The sequence below is a fragment of the Pongo pygmaeus genome, chromosome 11 (genome assembly GCF_028885625.2).
Source record: "Pongo pygmaeus isolate AG05252 chromosome 11, NHGRI_mPonPyg2-v2.0_pri, whole genome shotgun sequence".
Classification (NCBI taxonomy): domain Eukaryota; kingdom Metazoa; phylum Chordata; class Mammalia; order Primates; family Hominidae; genus Pongo; species Pongo pygmaeus.
This window is the reverse complement of record NC_072384.2, coordinates 74,750,902-74,771,679: the sequence shown is the minus strand read 5'-3', so window position 1 is coordinate 74,771,679 and position 20,778 is coordinate 74,750,902. Positions and strand designations below refer to the sequence as shown.

At 34.2% G+C, this 20,778-nt stretch overlaps 1 protein-coding gene across 9 annotated transcripts in view; it reads left to right on the top strand.

Annotated features, from left to right (window-relative positions):
• The window catches only part of ATF2 (activating transcription factor 2), a 93,690-nt gene that overhangs the window by 30,200 nt on the left and 42,712 nt on the right, over positions 1 to 20,778 (top strand). For 8 of the 9 annotated variants that reach the window (XR_010122841.1, XM_054476896.2, XM_054476886.2 and 5 more), the window contains 3 exons: positions 2,302 to 2,376; positions 9,171 to 9,240; positions 17,863 to 17,959. Coding sequence is in view for 8 of the 9 variants with exons in the window: in XM_054476896.2 (XP_054332871.1) it covers positions 2,345 to 2,376; positions 9,171 to 9,240; positions 17,863 to 17,959 (199 nt within the window). In the remaining variant the exon portion in view is untranslated. Of the gene's footprint in view, positions 1 to 2,301; positions 2,377 to 9,168; positions 9,241 to 17,862; positions 17,960 to 20,778 lie in introns of those variants that run through there. The other variant, XM_054476901.2, reaches the window with a different exon arrangement.

Below are 20,778 nucleotides of genomic sequence, written 5' to 3'. Positions count from 1 at the left end.
TTATGGGGAAGGTATCACAAAGGAAGTGTTATTTGAAGTGGGCCTTGACAGTGTAATATCAAAGGAGGCAAACATTCATTTGGGAGGGTATATTTTAGGGAGAGCTAAAATAATATGCAAACTGAGGGTGATTTTCACAGGATGGCAGGCAGTCTGATACTGTTAAATGGGCCATGGTGTATTGGAAGTAGCATTTAGAAGGAGGTCAGATTAGATATAAATGATAGCTAAATTTGTATCTCTCAAAGTATACCTAAAAGTTTGAGTCTGTAGGATTTACTAAGTGAGTAATCAGATTTGTATTTATGGTATTCAGTGATAGTTTTGATTCTTAATTTGAGGTTGTAAGAAAAGGAGCTCTGAGTTGGATGCTTGATTAGTTAATGTAAGCCCCATCACTATCTTGGAAACTCCATGACGACAGGTATCTATCTTGATTTGCCAGTACATCCTCAGCATCTAGCAAGAAGTACTCATGCCAAGTACAAAATGGAAACTCAAAAGCAAGGAAGATAAAGAAATGTTAGAAGAGTTAAGAGAAATCAAAGAAGCCGACTTCTAAAAAATTTTACCTAGAACTCTCCTGGGTGCTTTTCATGACAGTTGATTTTCCTACCAGTATAGATTGTAGATACTTGCCAGAGAGTAATGTGATATATTAACAATTGTCTATGTGCAGTCATTGACTTCTCCAACAATCTATAGCTCAACAAAACCTCCCTTCCAGGCTTCTGTTATGAGCGTATTTGCAACACTGCAATAAAAAGGAGATAAGCCTGGATTTATAGGCTTTAGATTCAGTTAGATTAACAAAGAGATAGCATTTAAGCCTCCCAGAATTGTTATTGTTTCTGTCTCAGGGTGCTTGAACTGTTAATATTTATTAACTCTCTTAGCTAGGTATTAGAAAATGGTAATAAGGGAATGGAGTTTTTATTTGTTGGCTAAGAAATAGGCTGCTGTGTAGGTAAGAAACTTGTTGTAGAGGAGGGGGACAGTATAGTGGAGAGTAGAAAAGATTAAGGAGAAGGGTACCAAGGGCTAACTCCCTCTAGAAGTTTTTCTAGAGCTATCAGATTGATCCCTCCATTACCTCTCTACTCTCATAATATTTTAACTCTTATTCCTACGAAATTAATTGAAAATTGTACTTCAATATTCCTCTTTCTTCTAGACTGAAAGTTTCTCAAATGCAAGGAGCGTTTTCTTCATCTTTGTGTCTGTGTATAGTTGATGTTTAAATATTCCTTGTACTAAACTCAGCTAGGCGCTGTTGTAGGTGTTAACCCAAAGATAAGTTCCTTGCCCTCATAGAGCTCATATTCTACTTGTAATGACAGACCCTTCCTTGCCCTCATAGAGCTCATATTCTACTTGTAATGACAGAAGCATGGCTATTACAGATTTCCTTGGATTTTTCTAGTGTTCCTTTTCCTCTCCTCGCAGACAGCGTGGTAAAGTTGAATGTGAATGAAGAAATGGAACCCTCTCAGATAAAAATTTTGCATGGGACAAGGGAAGAAACTTTCTCTCTTATTTCCTATACCAGATCTACGTTTACTCCAGGACTCTGAACTTTGGCTAGTTAGGCATTTCCCCACAAGAATTACCAAATTTTTCTGAGCATGACATTCTTGAAACTTCATTTATGAACAAAATTATGAAAAATGCAATTTTCCTCTATGCACCATTAGCTTATTTGGATAACCACATAGTTACTCTTATTTACCACTGGATGAGGTTTCAGTGACTATAAGGTGAAGCCATTGGTGGAGTTTTAAAAATGGGTCATTAACCTGAGTAGTTTCAGTATACTGTACTTGTCCTTAAGCTGATACAAATGGGAGCTGCTTATATAGATCAACTACATTGTGGGACAAATAAATTTTGATGAATTAGGCTGAGAAGCTGAATATCAATAAGTACATTTTTTAAAATTAAAAGCTTTCTGAAGAGAAACATGGAATTACTAGGTTGCATCATTCTCATCAGTGTTCAAAGTAAGGATTTTTTTACTCTTAATGGCTGCCCTTCAACCACAGCCCTAAGGGCTGAATTAAATGTTTCTTCCACTTTTAATCCCTTTGGTGGAGTTGGATATGTTAATACCTATGTTTAGGATATTTGTGTAGGTGTGTTGATATTTCAAGAGCAGTACTCTATTATAAAAATTGTTAATAGTGACTAGTTTTGGGGTGACAGTAGTGTTACAGAGAGTAATTTGAGCACTTTATTTTCTACTGTGTGTCAAGAAGTGTTTCAGAACTATTTTTAACAGTGTGAAACCACTTTGTTTTTCAGTATTCTTGCCATGAGAAAAAGAATGTGATAAGTTATTCAACTTATGAAATTCAAGTTACATGTGAATTCTGCCAGGTATGTGTGCAATATTTGGTATTTTTAGCCATTTTTTACATTTTGGGTTGTAAAAATCTTTATAGCTTGTTTCTATTAGATAAGTATTTGTGGTGTTTTTTTCCATAGAAAACAAGTCACTTATTTAGTATGGAGTTTAGCTGATACTCCTATTTTGTTTTTAAATAATCAAATTAAAAGTATCTAAATACACTTAGCTATGACAGACATAAACATGTTTTAAGGTTTTGATTTCCTCTAAAATGAGTTCTGTCAGTCCCATGGGATGTTCTGTGAAAAAGTGTTCAAATAGCAAATAGCTGTGGCAAAAATGCCATACTCTGGGTGCTCCCCTAGTCATTTTACATTAGCATATTAAAGACTGTGAAGAGTCCTGCCAAAAAAAAAAGAAAGAAAAGTATATTTCAGCATTTCCCGGATTTATTTGGCCACACCTTTTTTTCTTTAGTGTCTACTTACATCCCCATTGAAATGATTTGGGGAGCACTGCTGTTGAAGGGTTAATAAGCTACTATTTGAAAAAGAAACAGTGTTACAGAATTATTAGTTGAGTCAAATATATTTGCTATATATAATTTCTAGAAAGAAAACAAGTTGATGGATGGGATAATTAATTGAGAACTTTTAAATCGAAATTTAAAAGTAGGAAAGTAATCCTGACTCAGAGATGTCTTTTTGCATTTGTTTTGTTCGAATCAGGATCCAAAAAGGTCCTTAATTTGGTTGTATGTTTATTAAATTTCTTCTAATGGAAAACAGTAACCCTCTTCCTTTGCTCTTCTTTTTATCTCCATGACATTTACTTGTTGAGGAGACCAGGTCATTTGTTCTAACTTACAGTGATTCATCTCAGTGTTTTTTGACTTTACGATGGTGGGAAAGTAATACAGTCAGTATACTGCTCAATTCATGATGGGGTTATGTCCCAATAAACCCATTGTAAATTGAAAATATCTGTATTGGATTTGGATGATTGCCTCCTGGTGGTGTTGTTTAACTTCTTTTTCTGTCTCCTGAATTTCCTTGTAGTAGGAGCTAGGGAGGCTTGATTAGATTACTTTTGACTTTTGACATTCCCCGCCCCGACCCTTAACAACCTTTGGTGTTAATTTAAGACTAATCTGTGAATTCAGATGCTGTTAGCCTGGTCCAACCATTGTGAAGTTCCTATCAACTTTTCTCCTAATGGTTTTAAAAATCAGACATTGATGATAGTTGCCCAGATCCATTATTTCATTAGGGATTAAAGTGGTGGTGTTCTTCCTCTTCCACTTCTTCCTCCTCCTCCCTCCCTTCTTCCTTATTCCCTCTCCTCCCTCCTCCTCCCTCCCTTCTTCCTCCCTCCTTTTTTCTTCTTTCCTCTCTCTTCCCCCTCCCTCCCTCCCTCTCTTTTCTCTCCCTTCCTCCCTCGTCCTTCCTTCCCCCTCCCTCCTCCTAGCCTCCTCCTCTTCCTGTTGCGTCTCTTCCTCCTCCTCCCTCTCCGCATTCTTTCTTCTTTCTTTTTTCTTCTTTATTTTTTTATTTTTATTTTTTTTTGGAGACAGGATCTCTGTCTTGCCCAGGCCGGAGTGCAGTGGCACGGCACAATCACCGATTACTGCAATCTTGACCTCTTGGGTTCAAGGGATCCTCCTGTCTCAGCCTTCTCACTAGCTGGGACCACAGGCATGCACCACCATGCCCTGCTATTTTTTTTTTTTTTAAGTTTTTTGTTGAGATGGGGGTCACGGGGATTTGGACTGAGATTTGGTTATGAGAACTTCCCAGCTCTGCCTTTGCGACCAAGTGGGCAGTGCTTTTGTTTTTGTTTTTGTTTTTGTTTTGACAGAGTCTTGCTCTGCCGCCCAGGCTGGAGTGCAGTGACACGCTCTTGGCTCACTGCAAGCTCCGTCTCCCAGGTTCACGCCATTTTGCCTCAGCCTCCCGAGTAGCTGGGACTACAGGTGCCCGCCACCATGCCTGATTAATTTTTTGTATTTTTAGTAGAGGCGGGGTTTCGAAAGTGTTAGCCAGGATGGTTTTTTTTTTTTTTTAAAGAGATGGGGTCTTATTCTGTCACCCAGGCTGGATTGCAGTGGCACAATCGCAGGTTACTGCAGCCTGGACCTCCTGGGCTCAAGAGATCCTCCTGCCTCAGCCTCCAGAGTAGCTGGGACTACAGGCGTGCACCGCCATGACGCTACCACGACACTACCACAAGTGGCTGTTTTAAATTATTTGTAGAGACGGGGTCACGCCGTCTTTCCTAGGCTAGTCTTGAACTCCTGAGCTCAAGCCATCCTCTCACCTCAGCCTCCCAAAGTGCTGGGATTAATAGTCATGAGCCACTGCACCCAGCTAAAGTGGCAATTTTCTAATTATTTTATTCTTCTGCACTTGTTGAAATTCTATAAAAGACTTTTCCTTCATCAACTCTTTGGTTACTGGAAATACATTTTATGCACAAAAGGCAGATTAAACACACTGATCTTTTTTCTTTTTTTTTTTTAACCAGTTTTCAGATGAGTGCATTTTCTTAGTTGTTGGGTTGCATGACTTGTCTGTCAAGCCCTTACTGGTTTGCTGTATGCCAGGCTTTTCTTTCAATCTCTTACTCCACTTCTACTTAGAGTCCTGTGAAAATCAGTCGTTTTTTTAGATATACAGTTGTTCCTCAATATCTGTGGGTGATTGGATCCAGGATCTCCTGAAGATACCAAAATCTGAGGATGCTCCAGTTACTTATATAAAATCGTGTAGTATTTGCGTATCACCTATGCACATCCTCCCATATACTTTAAATCATCTCTAGATTACTTTTAATACCTACTACAATGCATATGCTATATGAATAGTTGTTACACTATATTGTTTAGGTAATAATGACAAGAAAAAAAGTCTGTACATGTTTAGTACAGATGCAGTTTTTTCCCACATATTTTTGATCCAAGATTGATTGAATCCATGGATGCAAAACTCATAGATACAGAGGGCTGACTGTACATATTCTTTTATTTTTAATTATTTTTTATAGTATGTGTCCTTCTCAAAGCTTCTGTAAGGTTTCCTGGAACACACTGTCTGGATGTAGTTACCTGTATAATTTTTGTCTTTTTCCTAGTATTAGGTTAAATAACTGTTTGCTTCTTTTTTGCTTTTTATTGAGGTATAATTTAAACAGAATAAAACGCACTATGAAGAGTAAAATCTGTTTTATCAATCTTTTCTTTTATGGACCTTTTGTGTGCTGTTTAACCTTTGCCTACTCCAAAATCATGAAGATTCTTTCCTATTTTTCTTCTAGAAACTTATGCTTTGCCTTTCACTTTTAGGTCTATGACCTGCTGTGACTTAATTTTTTGTATAATGTGAGATAGAATTCATGGGGCATTTTTTAAAGTTATGAATCCTTAATTGACATAACATTAAGGTGCTGAAAAGTCCTGTAAAATGAAGCCTACACATTCAACATTTCCCAAATTTATTTGGCTAAAAATCTTTTTTCTATGATAGCTACCATGCTTTGGGAAACATTGATCTAAAGCACTGATAAACTACTTTTGTCAAAGGAATATTACATAATTATTATTAGTTGAGTCAAGTACTCTTGCTATATAAAATTTCTAGAACCAATTATTGAAAAGACCATCCTTTTCCCACTTAACTGCAGTTGAGCATTTGTACAAATCAGGTAGCCTTATGTGTGGTTCCATTTCTGTACTCCTTTCTTTTCCATTTCTTTATATGTTTATCATTGGACTGATACCACAGTGTCTTAATTATTGTAATTTTATAATGGGTCATGATATCTGATAATAAAAGTCCTCTAGCTTAATTACAATTCTTCATGACTGCCTTGTTTATTCATTGTGTTTTGCATTTTGTTACAGATTTTTCAGTTTCCACACATACATAAAAGCACTGGGATTTATTTTATTTATTTATTTATTTTTTTGAGACAGAGTCTCACTCTGTTGCCCAGGCTGGAGTGCAGTGGTACAGTCTCAGCTCACTGCAACCTCTACCTCCCCAGGTTCAAGTGATTCTCATGCCTCAGCCTCTCCCAAGTAGCTGGGACTACAGGTGTGTGCCACCACGCCCAGCTTATTTTTGAATTTTTAGTAGAGACGGGGTTTCACCATGTTGGCCAGGCTTGTCTCGAACTTCTGACCTTAAGTGATCCACCTGGCTCAGCCTCCCAGAGTGCTGGAATTACAGGCATGAGCCACCACACCTGGCTGAAGAACAAAACTGATACAATAATTTTGGTTTGTATCTATTTAAAGATACTGAATTCATTACTTAAAACCACCCAGAAGAGAAAGCTCCAGGCTCAGATAGCTTCACTGGTGAATTTTCCAACATTTAAGGAAGAATTAGTACCTATCTTATGCAGATTTTTCTAGAGAATAGAAAAGAGTTAACATGACCCAATTCTTATAAAGCCACTGAACTTAGATACCTGGCAAGGTTATTTCTCATGACATAGATGTAAACATCTTAAAATATGAGCAAAAGGGAGGATTTATTTAAGAAATTCTGGTTGGTGTGTCAAACATTCAGTGTGATATACCACATTAAAACAATAAGAGAAAAAAATGGTATCTGAATAGATGCAGAAAAAGCATTTGATAACGCTCTGTCTACTCATCATTAAAACTTGCAGGAAACTAGAAATTGGAGGAAGCTTTCTTAATCTGATAAGGAGTATCTGAAAAAAATCTGCAGCATCTGCTTTCTCCCTGAGATTTAAGTGTATTTTTAAGACTAGCATCTGCACAGTGCAGTGAAGCTAAGCACAATAAAATGAGATATGCCTGTACCAGGAATTCTCGTAATGTGAGAGCGGTCTGTGAAGTCAAAAACATTTTTATAATAATACTAAAATATTTACCTTTTTAAAATTCTCATTATCTCACAAGGATTTGATGCCATTTTCTAGAGGATACATGATGATATCACAACAGGTTGAATACCAGAAGCACATAGGAGAATTCAGCTGTGTTACTCTGTTAAGCCAGATGTTAAAGATTTGCCAAAAGTGGGAAATAATGCCTTTCTCACTAAATTTTTATATTGTTTTAAAAAATACATGTTAACATGCAGTGAGTTCATTGATATTTTTAAATCATAAATTAATATTTTTAGAATTTCTCAGTTTTAATTTCTGATGTGGTCAGTATTGATAGTGCATAAACAAAAACGTTCTTTGGGAGCCTAAATTTTTAAGAGTGTAGAGGATCCTATTTGAGAACTGTGAGGCCATACTGTTCTCACTCATTATTTAGTAAGTTTTACTAGTGGTCAATTACAGCCAATCTTGTTAGAATACTTTGCTGTTACTTAAAAATTTATATACCAGTATTCCTTAGTTTGTAAACATTTAAGAAGCACTAGAAGGATAATATGTTATTTAGATAAATCGCAGATATCATGAGGAGATGTTCCAAATTTAGTTATAAAATAGCTTATAATGCTCACAGATTGTGTAGGTCAAAAATTTGTACAGGGTACGAGAAAATGGCTTGTCTCTGCTTTTTGTCTCTGCCTAGTACTGGCACCAGCAGCAGGCATTTGCTATTAATAAACTGTGATTCTCAGTGTCTGCCTCAGTCTCAACTTTTCAGGGCACTGCCCTTTGACCTCATTTCTCTGATGGATGTAAGAAGAGTTGATGATTTTCTGTGTTTAACTTATTTCTCTTTATGAGGACAGGAATGATGACTTTCAAGTTCTTTATGTGTTGGACGAGAAACCAGAAGTCTAGACCAATGTTTCCCCAAGTGTCATCCTTGCACCTAGCAGTGCAATATCAAGTTGTCCATAGGCTATTTGACAATTATAGCAATAAACATTTTGGATAAAGCAATAAAAATTTTGTTTACACATTTCACAAATTTTGTATATGAGATTAATAATGGTGACTTCCTGGAAACCATTTGTATTCTCAGTGATCATTGCGTACATGCTTTAAACATGAAGCAGTGACTACTGTGAACCAGCATGGGTTTCCTAAAAATGAGATATATCAAATCTTTGGCAAAAGTTTTGATATATTACAAGGAAACAGCATAAAATATTGACAAGACTTTTGAACTTGGACTCAGAAGATTAAGTTATGATCCTCAGTATACCACTAACAAAAAGTTGGAAATTTAGGATTTAGAAAGAGATCAGAGTTAGAGATACAGATTTTGTTATATTAATACTACCTTATCTCCTTTACTGGGAGGAGAGATTCCCTGAGGCTGGGATCCATTTCTCTTTTATTTTTTAATTTCTCTGAGTCTTCTATAGTGCTTCCAATATAGGAAAAGGTGTAAATTTAAGAAGGGATTTAAGAGTTTGTTTTTAGACATGATGATGTTTTGGTAGCATGTTTAGGTAGAAATGTTTAGCCAATAGATAAAAATATTCCACTAGAATTTAGGACTGGAGATAGAAATTTTGCCACATTATTTTCATAACAGTACAGTATGATCCTTGGAAGACTGCATAGTATTTGCTCATTTAATTTTCTTGAATAAATGGAATGTGTTCATTTCACCATAAGTACTTTTACACTGTTGAGCAGGAAAAAGTTTGCCTGACAGAGCAGTGTTCCTAACCTTTTTCCTATAGTGCAAAATCTGCATGTTACATGTATTTTATCTACTCTCATAATAAGAAAGATAGAATTAAAATGTCAGAAAAGTGTTTTATTTTGCATTAAAATAGAAAAGTTAATAAGCTTAATGAAAAATCTTGAGATTTATATTTTAAATTATTCTTTATTTTAAAATATGTACTCTAAAGTGTTTTCTGTTTGATTATAGGCAATACAAGGACCTGTGGAATATGAGTGATGACAAACCCTTTCTATGCACTGCGCCTGGATGTGGCCAGGTAATATATAAATTACTTTAAATTATTTTGTATATTTCCACTTATTAAAACATTGATGATATAATATGTTATCACTAAAAGCATTTTCTTACAGTATTCTGTAAAATTTTAGAGTTAGGATGAAAAAAACCCAGAAAACTTGGCAAGAAATTCTGCTTTTTCTTCAATAGTGCAACTGAGTTTTAGAAAGTATAATCTAATATGGAGGGGGGGAACATTATATCTTGTAATGGAAAGGTGGAAATCCTACACAAAAGTCCAAGATATAAAAGTGTAATTTGACCGTTATTGGCTGAAAATTATTGATAAACTGCCTAATTAGAAATCAGATCTATATTATATGAGAATTATTTTGCTTACTGAACTTTTATGAAATTAACTAATATTTACTTCTTAGAGTATCACTAATGTATTAATGTTGTTAAGCCTAACGTCTTTAATATTGGGCATGTGGCAGCAGTTTCAGAAAGTAATATTTTAGTTTTTTTAAACAACCCACTAAATTATTAATCTATTCCTATTATACTTATCTTAAAATAACTATAGACAGTAAGGAAGAATTAAAGAATAAATGTAATGTGTAGCGAAGTTACAAAGTACTTAAATAATACAGACCATAAATTGTAAGTAAGCATTATTCCTTCTCATTTATTTTCTTTAGTTGATATTTTAAATTGAAATATAATTGACCTACAATAAACTGTATATACTTAAAATGTACCATTTGATAAGTTTTAACACACGTATACTCATAAAACCATCAGCACAATCAGGATAGTAAACATACAGTCACCCAAAAGTTTCCTCATGCCTATTTATAATTCCTCTTATCCCACCTACCTTTATCAATTACTGGTCTGCCTTCTGTTACCGTAGATTTGTTTGCATTTTCCAGAATTTTGTATAAAAGGAATCATATAGTATGTACGTTTTTTCACTCCACATAATTTAATATTTCTCCATGTTATGTTACCAATAGTTAATTCCTTTTCATTGAGATATAATATTTCATTATCTCACAATTTATCTGTTCATCTGATGGATATTGGTTTACTTCTATTTTTTAGTTATTAATAAAGCTGTTGTGAATACTTGTGTACAAGTCTTTTTATGGACACATGCTTTCATTTCTCTTGGAGGAATACATGGGAGTATAATGATGGGATTATCTGGTAGATATATGTTTGACTTTTTAGGAAATTGCCAGGCTGCTTTTTTCATGTGTTTGTTGGCCATTTGTATCCCTTACATTTTGTGAAGTATCTTTTTAAATCTTTTGCTCATTTTAAAAAATTGGGTTGTCTTTTTATTATTGAGTTGTAGGAGTTCTTCATATATCCTGGATAGCAGTCCTTGCCAGAGGCTTCTTTTTCTGTGGTTTGCATCTTAATTTTCGTAATAATATCTTTTGATGAGCAGATGTTTCTAATTTTAATGAATCCTAATGTATTAATTTTTTTCCTCTTATGGTTGTTGCTTTCTGTGACTTGTCAGAAATTTTTGCTTGCCTTTAGGTTATGAAGGTATTCTCTTTTGTTTTCCTCTAAAAGCTTACTGTTTCATTTAGATTTCTCTTTAATCTTGAATTAATTTTTGTGTATGGTGTGAGATAGGGGTTGAAGCTAACTTTTTTTTTTTTTTTGAGCCGGAATTTCGCTCTTGTTGCCCAGGCAGGAGTGCAATGGCATGATCTTGGCTCACCACAACCTCCGCCTCCCGGGTTCAAGTGATTCTCCTGCCTTAGCCTCCCAAGTAGCTTGTATTACAGGCATGCACCACCACACGTGGCTAATTTTGTATTTTTAGTAGAGATGGGGTTTCTTCATGTTGGTCAGGCTGGTCTTGAACTCCTGATCTCAGGTGATCCGCCTGCCTTGGCCTCCCAAAGTGCTGAGATGATAGGCGTGAGCCACCACGCCCAGCCAGTTGAAGCTAAGTTTTTAAAAAATATGGGTTTAGATATCCCAGCATAATTTCCTGAAAAGATTTTTCTTTCCTCATTAAACTGCTGTGGCTCTTTTAATGAAAATCAAATGATTGTGTAAGTGTGGATCTGTTTCTGGGCTTTATATTCTGTTCCATTCATCACTCTGTCAACTTTTATGCCAGTACCACACCATTTTGATTACTCTAGCTTTACAGTTAGTGTTCCAGTCAGTTAGGGCAAATTCTCCAATTTAGTCCTCATTTTTCAAGATATTTTTGGTTAGTCTCAAGTTTTTGTCATTCTGGTGAGGGTGTAGTGGTATCTCATTGTAATTTTGATTTACGTGTTATTTAATGATGTAGAGCGAGGTAAACATAGGCGTTATCAGGGTTAATGCTATTTTAGATAGGTTAACCAGGGAATGTGCTTCTGCTAAGGTGACATTTGAACAAAGACCCGAAGAAAATGCAGGAGCAAACCTTGTATGTTTCTAGACTAAAGGAGCAGCAAATGTAAAAGCTCTAGGGAGGGAATGTGTATGGTATGTTTAAGAACAGAGACACAACTACTGTGGCTGGAGCATATAATGATCAACAGAGAGAAGGTTAAGACAGGAGGTCAGAGGAGACAGAAAAAAAGACATATCCTATGATAAGGTGTTTGGGTTTTATTCATTGAGCAGTGAAAAGCCACTGCTGAGTGGTCACAGGGAGACAAGAGGCTGACAGCAGTCCAGGTGAGAGATGATGGTGGTTTGAATTAGGTGTTAACAGTGGACATAGAGAGAGAAATAGGCTAATTTGACATATGTTTTGGAGATATATTTGACATATATATTTTTCTGTAAACTTAAGAGAGCTAAAAACTACAATTCTCTTTGCACCTAGAATTCTGCATATGATTTTAGGTTTCACCAACCAAATTTACCTGGTAAATCAGATTTACTTTAACTTTTTTTTTTTTTTTCTCGAGACAGGGTCTCACTCTGTCACCCGGGCTGGAGTGCAGTAGCATGATCATGACACACTGAAGCCTCAACCTCCTGGGCTCAGGTGATCCTCCCACCTCAGCCTCCAGAGTAGCCGGGACCACAGGTGCTTACCACCACACCTGACTAATTTTTTGCTTGGTTTTTTTATTTGGATACAGGATCTCCCAATGTTGTCCAGGCTGCTCTCAAACTCCTGGGCTCAAGCCATCTGCCCACCTTGGCCTCCCAATGTGCTGAGATTATAGGCATGAGCCACTGTGCCTGACCCACTTTACTTTTTGCATTTGGTACTGAGTGAAATGGAATGAGAGATGGTATTAGTCAAATCATCCATTTTGCTGGCTTGGAGTGAACAAACAACTTGATTCTGTAATCCCTGAATTACAGCTAATGCAATATGTTTCTAGGGCCAGCCTTTGGACAAAGACTAGTTTTGACATGTTCTAGGTATCATTCTTGGAGACTCAAAAAAGGCCTTTCCTGATTCTCTTCTGCTTAAAATAGTTAGAATGGTTTTTGTGATTGACTTCTTACTAATACACGTGCCATTTTAAATAAAAGCATTACAATTAACTTAGAAGAAAAACTGATTGCTGAACATTAGAATTTGTGTGTGTATGTGTATCATAAGGAATTGTTACAAGACCTCTCTAACATTATATGTGAAAAACATTAAGAAGTTAGGGAATTATTTTTTTAGGTTTCCTACTATTAAAGGAGTTAACATTCATACTTTCTACCTCCACTTCCCCATCCCCTAATGTCTGATAATTACTCTTATTTTTTCCATTGTCGAGGTTTGTAATACTTACATTTTGTCTTATCCATAATTCCCATATTTGCTTAGTTTTACTTCTGTATCACAATAGTCTAGATGGAAGGGTGAGAGCTAAGCTTTAAGGCACCTCCAGTGTTTAAAAGTCAGAAAGAGGAGGAGAATGTAGCACAGAAGATAAAGAAGTAGCAACCAGTGAGGAAAATTGAATCTTGAAAGTTAGAAAAAATATTTCAAAGTAAGAGAAACAATATAGTCATATCCTAAATGAGATAAGATGATAATTCAGTATTTACTATTGAATTTAGAGACCGTGATAAGAGTAGCTTTCAATGAAGGGGCAGTAACAACAGTGTAATTGGAGTAGGTTGAAGAGAGAATGGGAAGAACCAGAAATGGAGACATTATAGGACAGTTCTTTCTTGGAGGTGTAGCTAAAGGGAAAGTGAGATACATAGCTTCAATGTAGGATTGAAGATGGTGGAACTTTTTTGTTTTGCATTTTAAGGTGGGAATATCACAGCATATTTGGCAATGCAGAAAATGGGACCATTGCAGGAGTGGGGTCCTTAAATAGCTAGGAGAGGATGGGATTTAGTTTTATTTTTAAAACAAAATTGGGACCATACTGCACAGTTTTGTATTCTGTTAGTATTTGGATGACATTACACATATTAGCATTTTGTGTGTTAATCGAAAGCATAGCTTTAAGTGACTATTGCTAGAGCATGTCCCATGATTTACTGATTCCACTATTATAAACTTTTAATTTTGGTATTATAAGCAATATTGTGATGAATATCCTTCTACATAACCCTTTGTATATGTCTCTACTTAGTTTCTTAAAATACATTTTGGAACTAGAATAACTGGATTGAAATGTTTACACATTTCTAAGTTTCTTCATGTATTTTGCCAAATTGTTTTTTAAAAGCTAAATCAATTTTTTATTCTCACTCATAATTGAATTCTCACTAATAGTGATTCTTTTAAACATTAAGCATTTGATCCTGAGTATTATTTTAGGGGGGGCCTGTGTTTGTACCGTAAGATACTTAAAATAATCTCTTTGTAAGTATTACTGATCAAAATATAACCTGGCTACTCATCCATTTGTTAAATCTTGCTGAGAACAGAAATGGTATGGTCTGTTTTTAGATTTAAATAGTATTTCCTAGGAACTACTTAGTAAGAATTGGTTTTAGAAGCATCATTTTGATGGTGACTGCTTTTTCACAAGATTGCCTTTTCACACTGTCTTTTTAAGTTTCTTGTTATTTTTTGTCACCAGTAAGCAGTGACATTATTCTGAATTTGAGTTTCAGCTTTAACACAATGGTCTTAGTTAAATTTAAGGTTTCAAGTAGATTTTTACAATTTAAAATCTATTTTGGTGGTAATACAACTTCAGAGAGAGACCTATAGAAATGATTACAAAGAGTTTTTAACACTAGACTCGTGCTATTAAATCTTTTCTTATTTGCCTCAGTTACTCTTAGGTTTTCCACATGCCTGTTAATTTCACTTGTTTTAAAGTGATGCTTCTTGGAATTTAGTAAAAGAGACAGTGAGATAATTTGGTGAAAGATTCATTTATCTTTGTTAGTCTTCCATATAATTGGTAGTATCTTTGCTTTTGGTGTCCCTGTCATTGAAAAGTGTTTCTTTGGTAGAATGTTTACACATTATAAGCTGTTTTATAAAGGAGATAAAGATTCATTTTATATTTAGTCTAAAGTGACAATGGAGATGTATGTGTGGGAGTGTGTGTGTGTGTGCGTGAGAGGGACAGTGAATATATCAGTGTAACTTCCTGCTGTTGTTCAATAGTCCTTAAACTAGTGAAGAAAGTAGTGAAATGAGCTATTGGCCCAATGGCTTGAAAACTTATTTGTGTCTATCTAATATGTTTAAAAGGAATAATAATATATCATGGATATGAGTGTATGTATTGACTATAGAATGACTGATTTTTTAGGAAGTTAATTCTGGTGAGAGTGGTCAAGCCTTAGTAACACAGATTTCCCAGATATCAGAACTTAAATTATTATAGAAGCAACTGATTTACCTTCTTCCCATCTGACAGGTTACCCTTTCTTTTTAACCTTTTAAGAGAGATTGCTACCTGCTAGGGACCTTTCAAAAAAAAAAATTTTTTTTTTCACTTTTTCCATTGTTTATTAAGCTGTATACTCAAGGTCTTAGTCTTGTTTAACAAAATACTTGTGTTTCTGTGTATATCTGCAGCGTTTTCTTTGGGGTTGTGCTTTGAAATACCTGGAAGAATACAATTTATGAATTCAGTATGTTGGTGTTGCTAGTAATATATATATTTTCACAAAACTTATTATTGGAATAAATTTTAATTTGACTGGAAAGACAGTTAATATAGATTCTGTAAAAAAATTTTAGCTTGCAGCTACTTTATAAATAAATAAAGAATGCATTTCTTTCATATTAAACTTCTGGTGACTGCCTTTTCACAAGATTGCTTTTTCACACTGTCTTTTTAAGTTTCTTGTTAAAAATAATAAATTTTCTCAGATAACCAAGGTCAAATTCATCTGTATCAAGTGCCAGTGTGTTTTGTCCTTTGCAGTGTTTTTGTATTTTGAGTGTATTTTGTCCTTTGCAGTGTTGCTGTCCCTGTATATAATTAATACTGTTACAGGATCAGTAATCCCTTTGTAAATTGCATTTAGGGAAATTTGATCTGTGGATCTTATATGAGAGTTTATAAATACATATTCCTTGCATTCTCCCTTTTAATATTGATATGATCCTAAATATTTGTTAGGTTGCTTCTGGCCACTTCTTTTCACTTAGGATTGAACTTGGAGCCATTTCCTATGTTTCATATGAACACAATGTTATTTATTCTACATGCAGTTCTTTGATTTGAATATTTGGGGTCAAACTAATCCAAGCAAAGAAAATTGGTAGAATAAAATTCCTAGGCGACAACATTCCAACTTCTTATCTATTAATTTGTTGACTTTGCAGTTTTAAAATCTGGGACCTGCACCAAAATGCATTCATTCACAAATGTTTAATGATTGCCTTCAGTGGAAAAGCCACATTATGAGGTTCTTTGGAACATAAACTAAATCTTACTTTCAGATGCTTTTAGTGTAGGATGTAAGACACATATATTTAAAACAGCAATACAAAGAAAAAGCATAAAATATTAATGTCAGTACGCTCTGCAGATATGTTCATTTTCTGAGAACTTTGTTATTCAGCAGTCTCTCAAAAGTACCACTGTTTCTTATTTCCCCAAAATTGGGGGAGATTCTTATAATGATAAAGTAATAGGAAGATAGTACCTGGGTGGGGAAAAGTTTGGTTGTGGTCCTACTGCCTATAGTTGCTGCCCAGTAAATGTCTGAAGAGTGAATGAATATGTCAAGTAGTGGAAGTGTTGTTGCATCTGAACACTCTCCTTCAGTGGTAATACAGGCAGGTTCTGAAGAGAGGTTATAAAATAATAGTTTTCTGTTGGTGTGTGAAGTAATCCAAAGACTAAGTGATAAAATGTAGCCAGATTAAATTGAAGTTGAATTCATGTTAATGGACAGTGGTTTAGGGTCTTTTTTAACCCCCTCAGATTGATCTTTAAGATTCATCTATTTTATTGTAATGAATTCATTCTTTCAATTAGCATTTATTGAGTACTTACTATATGCTAATTTTGGGGGATCACAGTAGGAGCTCAGCCTACTTAAAAGGACAGATACATGAAAATATGATAGGTGCTATAACCAAGGCATTGTGCCGCACATACTGTGGCACATATGAGATGATTTTCACCTCTACAGGCAGAGGGATAGTGGACTGGGCCAAAGATGTTAAAATGTTAAAAATGTTTCATTCTTTTACATTGTGTTTAAGGTAACCCTAAAGCTACTATTATTAGTTGCATGAAAGGATGTAGTGAATTGGGTAGGGGAAGGAGACCACAAGAAATGGAATTCATTTTGATGGTTTGGGCAAACCAAGTTCAAGTATATATATTTTAACAGCCTCACTTGTAAGGTTATAAAGAGTGAATTGAGATCTGTTAACTTAGCATTTTAAAATTATTGCTCTGAAATAACAGAAAGCTCCCTATTTTCAGTTATAAATGTTGCTTAATGAGCATCTTCAAAAATGTTGATGTTCAGACATCGGAGATAATGCATTTATTATGTTGTAATCATAAATGTTACCTTTGGCATGCAAAACTTATCCAAGTTAGAGGTAGGAAAAAATATGATGGATAACTTTAAAAATAAAATGTTTTAAAAATAATTTTGCTCCATTTTTATGTAAGAACTCTCATGAAAAAATTATTTTGGCTACTTTAAATTGTTTTATTTTAAAACGAGCTGCTTTTTTATTGTATCGGTTGCTGTTTCTTTGCTGGATTAAAACAAAGGCATTCTTTTTTATGTGGTAACATAAAAATCAGATTTATTTCTTAATTTTGTCCAGGCGTAATACTTTTATAAGAAAATTCTCTTTTAAAAAGTGGTAAGTAACCTTAAGTCTAGGTAAATATTAATACTGCAGTACTTTCTTGAAAAGTCATTGTACCATGGAGTATAGTTTCTACTATGATAAGACAAATTAATGGTGGTCTATTTTTAGTATCCATAAGAAATTTATATAAAGTTTCTTTGCCTCCAATTTTATTTTTAAATGCTCTCAAATGAGTTATGTGACCTAGCAATATATCAGTATTGCTTATTCTTGAGTAATGGGTTTCTCTGTGATTGTTTGCAATCTAGTGTGCTTATCTACTAACAATAACAGATTCTTTTATAGTTTAAAAACTGCTATTTCACTGTTAATGGTGGTTTTACATGTTGTGGAAATTAATTTCCTAATCATTTTACTTACTTGATCAAATTGAAAATCTTAACTATATTTTAAAACTTTTTGCCACAGCGTTTTACCAACGAGGATCATTTGGCTGTCCATAAACATAAACATGAGATGACACTGAAATTTGGTCCAGCACGTAATGACAGTGTCATTGTGGCTGGTTAGTATATGCTTTTATTAATAGCTTGTATACATATTTCACCTGGAATGTGCACAATTTTTGTGTATTCTCTGTAAATAATATAGTCTGGTGATATTCCAATGACTTCATTACAGTAAATGTTGGCAACATGTATTTTACCCATTACATTTTCATGTTTCCTTCTGACCATTCATTTCACTTTTTTGTGTAGTTTTCAAATTTATATTCCAATGTCAATTTTGTGGAAGTTCATTAGAACTCTGGGAACATTCATACTATCTACAAATTTTACATTTAACTAATAATTGAACTAACATGGTATTTAGTCAGCATTTCTTTTAGCTATCTTGTACAACTGACTTACAAGGCTGTGTGAAGATAGAAAATGATCAAGCTTCTCCCATTGGAGAAAGAACAGTGAGCAGACTTGTTCATTAGAGTTGTTTGTATTTCTTTTCAGACTAAACATTTGTATTAGTAAAATATTCTCAGTAAAGAGGCTCTAAATTCAGTCAATGCAGTTTTTGTGTGTTGACACTATGAACGTACAGTATCGCCTAAGCAGATGATTATTTTTCACTGTATGTGAAAAGAAAAACCCAGTTCATACATTGGTTGATTGTCATTCCATGCTGTATTAGCTGCCTTTTTTTGGTATTTAAATATATACACACACACATCTATGTATATATACATATATGTCATGTATAATTTTGCTACTTTTTTGGTATATTTTATAAGTATTGTGATAAAACAAAACTATATAAATTTCAGATCTTTTGTGTCATAATCACAGATTTACATATCATAAATATTCAGATTAACTCTAGATTTTTCTTTTCTCTTATAAAGCTTGTTATATATCATATAAGTCTGGAATTACACCCAAATACTGTAATACTTTTAAATTATTAATCATTATAGAGACCAAATTGTTCTATGCAGTGTTTGGATAGATAATAAAGCAAATATTCGGTGGTTTTCCCTCTACTTTCAGTATTGAAATTTTTGTAATGAAATTGAAGGTAACAGAAAGCTAATTTATCGAAAACAATATACGTAGGAAAAATGTAGGGGAACTTCCATCATATCCTAACTAAGTTCCATAAGTAACTTAGAGATATGTTACTTATACAGAAGAGTGAGATAATACTTTTTTTTTTTTTTTTTTGGAGTATTTTACATTAGACATTAAGAGCTAGAACCAAAGGAACCAAACAAGCAAAATAGTAACAATCTAGAAAGTTCACTCTCCTAGGCATGAAGCTCTTTGTTTCTCTGAAACTTTCTGCCTTAGCACAATCTCTGTCTGTGTGTAACTCTTTAACTCAAATATGTTTTGAAATTGGTTTCTAGAAATTACTTTCCTGTCTGATCACATTTAATGCAGTAGAAAAATAGAGCACATTCAAACACAGTACTTGACCTTTTTTTTCACTAACATGTTGAGATGAATAGGTTAACATTACTATGCAAATAAAATGCATGATGTGTGTGGTATATTTTTGGTGATCAGTAGCCATATGCAATGTGCATGTTAAATGATTGTGCCTATGTTGACTTTTCTCAAGTCTGATGGTTCCAGTAATCATTGATAAAAGTGACTTATGCTTATGTATTTTATTTTTTTAAGATTTTTCCCTCCCTTTAATGTAAGTTAAGAGCCTTCTAATGAACTTAGATAGACAAACCCTTCGGGTGTGAACAGAAAAGTCACATTTAGATTTGACCTACTAATTTAGTCATGATGGACTTAAGCTATTACATGTACTTTACTTACTATAATGTGATTTTTGAGATCTTTTGGGAGGTGGGAATTAAGGGATAGGCTAGAAACTAGTAAAATTATGATATAATAGAGCCCTTCTAGTAATTCTGATATTACTAACAGTGCCTGAGACAGGCCTGCATTATGTCTAGTTTTGTATTACAAGTGGGTCATTTTAGTGTGAAATATATTTGTACATAGTAAAAATACTAGTTCTCTAGGTATACATGTGAGGGGCAAAGGTAAAATAGTAAGTAATGCCCTCTGTGGGGACATAATGGTTAACGAATATGTAAATTTTAATCTTACAAAAGGAATTAGGAGTATTTTCTCTTAAACCAAGAGTCTTCCTTAGTGGAGTACTTTTACTTCACTTAGGCTAGATCCCTGCTATAGCCTGTAAAATTGGTGCTCTAAAATATATTAAACATGAATAGAATTTGAATGTGCTACCAACTCTAATCAATATGAATAAACACCCTTGAAAATAGTAACACTAAATAGGCAGAATTTATAAGTTTCTTGCTATTCATTCAGTGTAAATCTTATCTGGCATTTTTTGTAGCCTATACATGGACACTGAGTACATATGTTAATGTACATAGTAGGAGTACATATTCGAGTAAAGTTGAAATGTTTCATGTTGTAAGAAAATAGAGTAGACTCTTTCTTTACTCCCTAGGAATTAAGCTAGAACATTCTGGAGGCATGTGACTCACACATACCCCTTGTACCTAGCTTGTAAAATGCATTAAATTAGAAAATTAGTTTCAGTAGATAGTGGCAAAAAGAGGGTTTGTTGTTTCAGGGCTGTTTTAACTTTTTCTTTCTTTCTTAGAATATTTTTATCTACCTATTAAAGATTGTTTTATCTTAGTTTGCTTTCATAATAGAGTATGAACAGCTAGTGGAAGAACCAAGTTAAAGCAGATATACATGCTCTTATCCTAGTTTTCCCCAAATTTCATTTATTTAAATAATTGTAGTTTTTAATAATGTAAATGTAAAAAATTCTATATACTGTGTTAGATAATAATAGTTTATCTCTTGAGTAGAGGATGTTCATGCC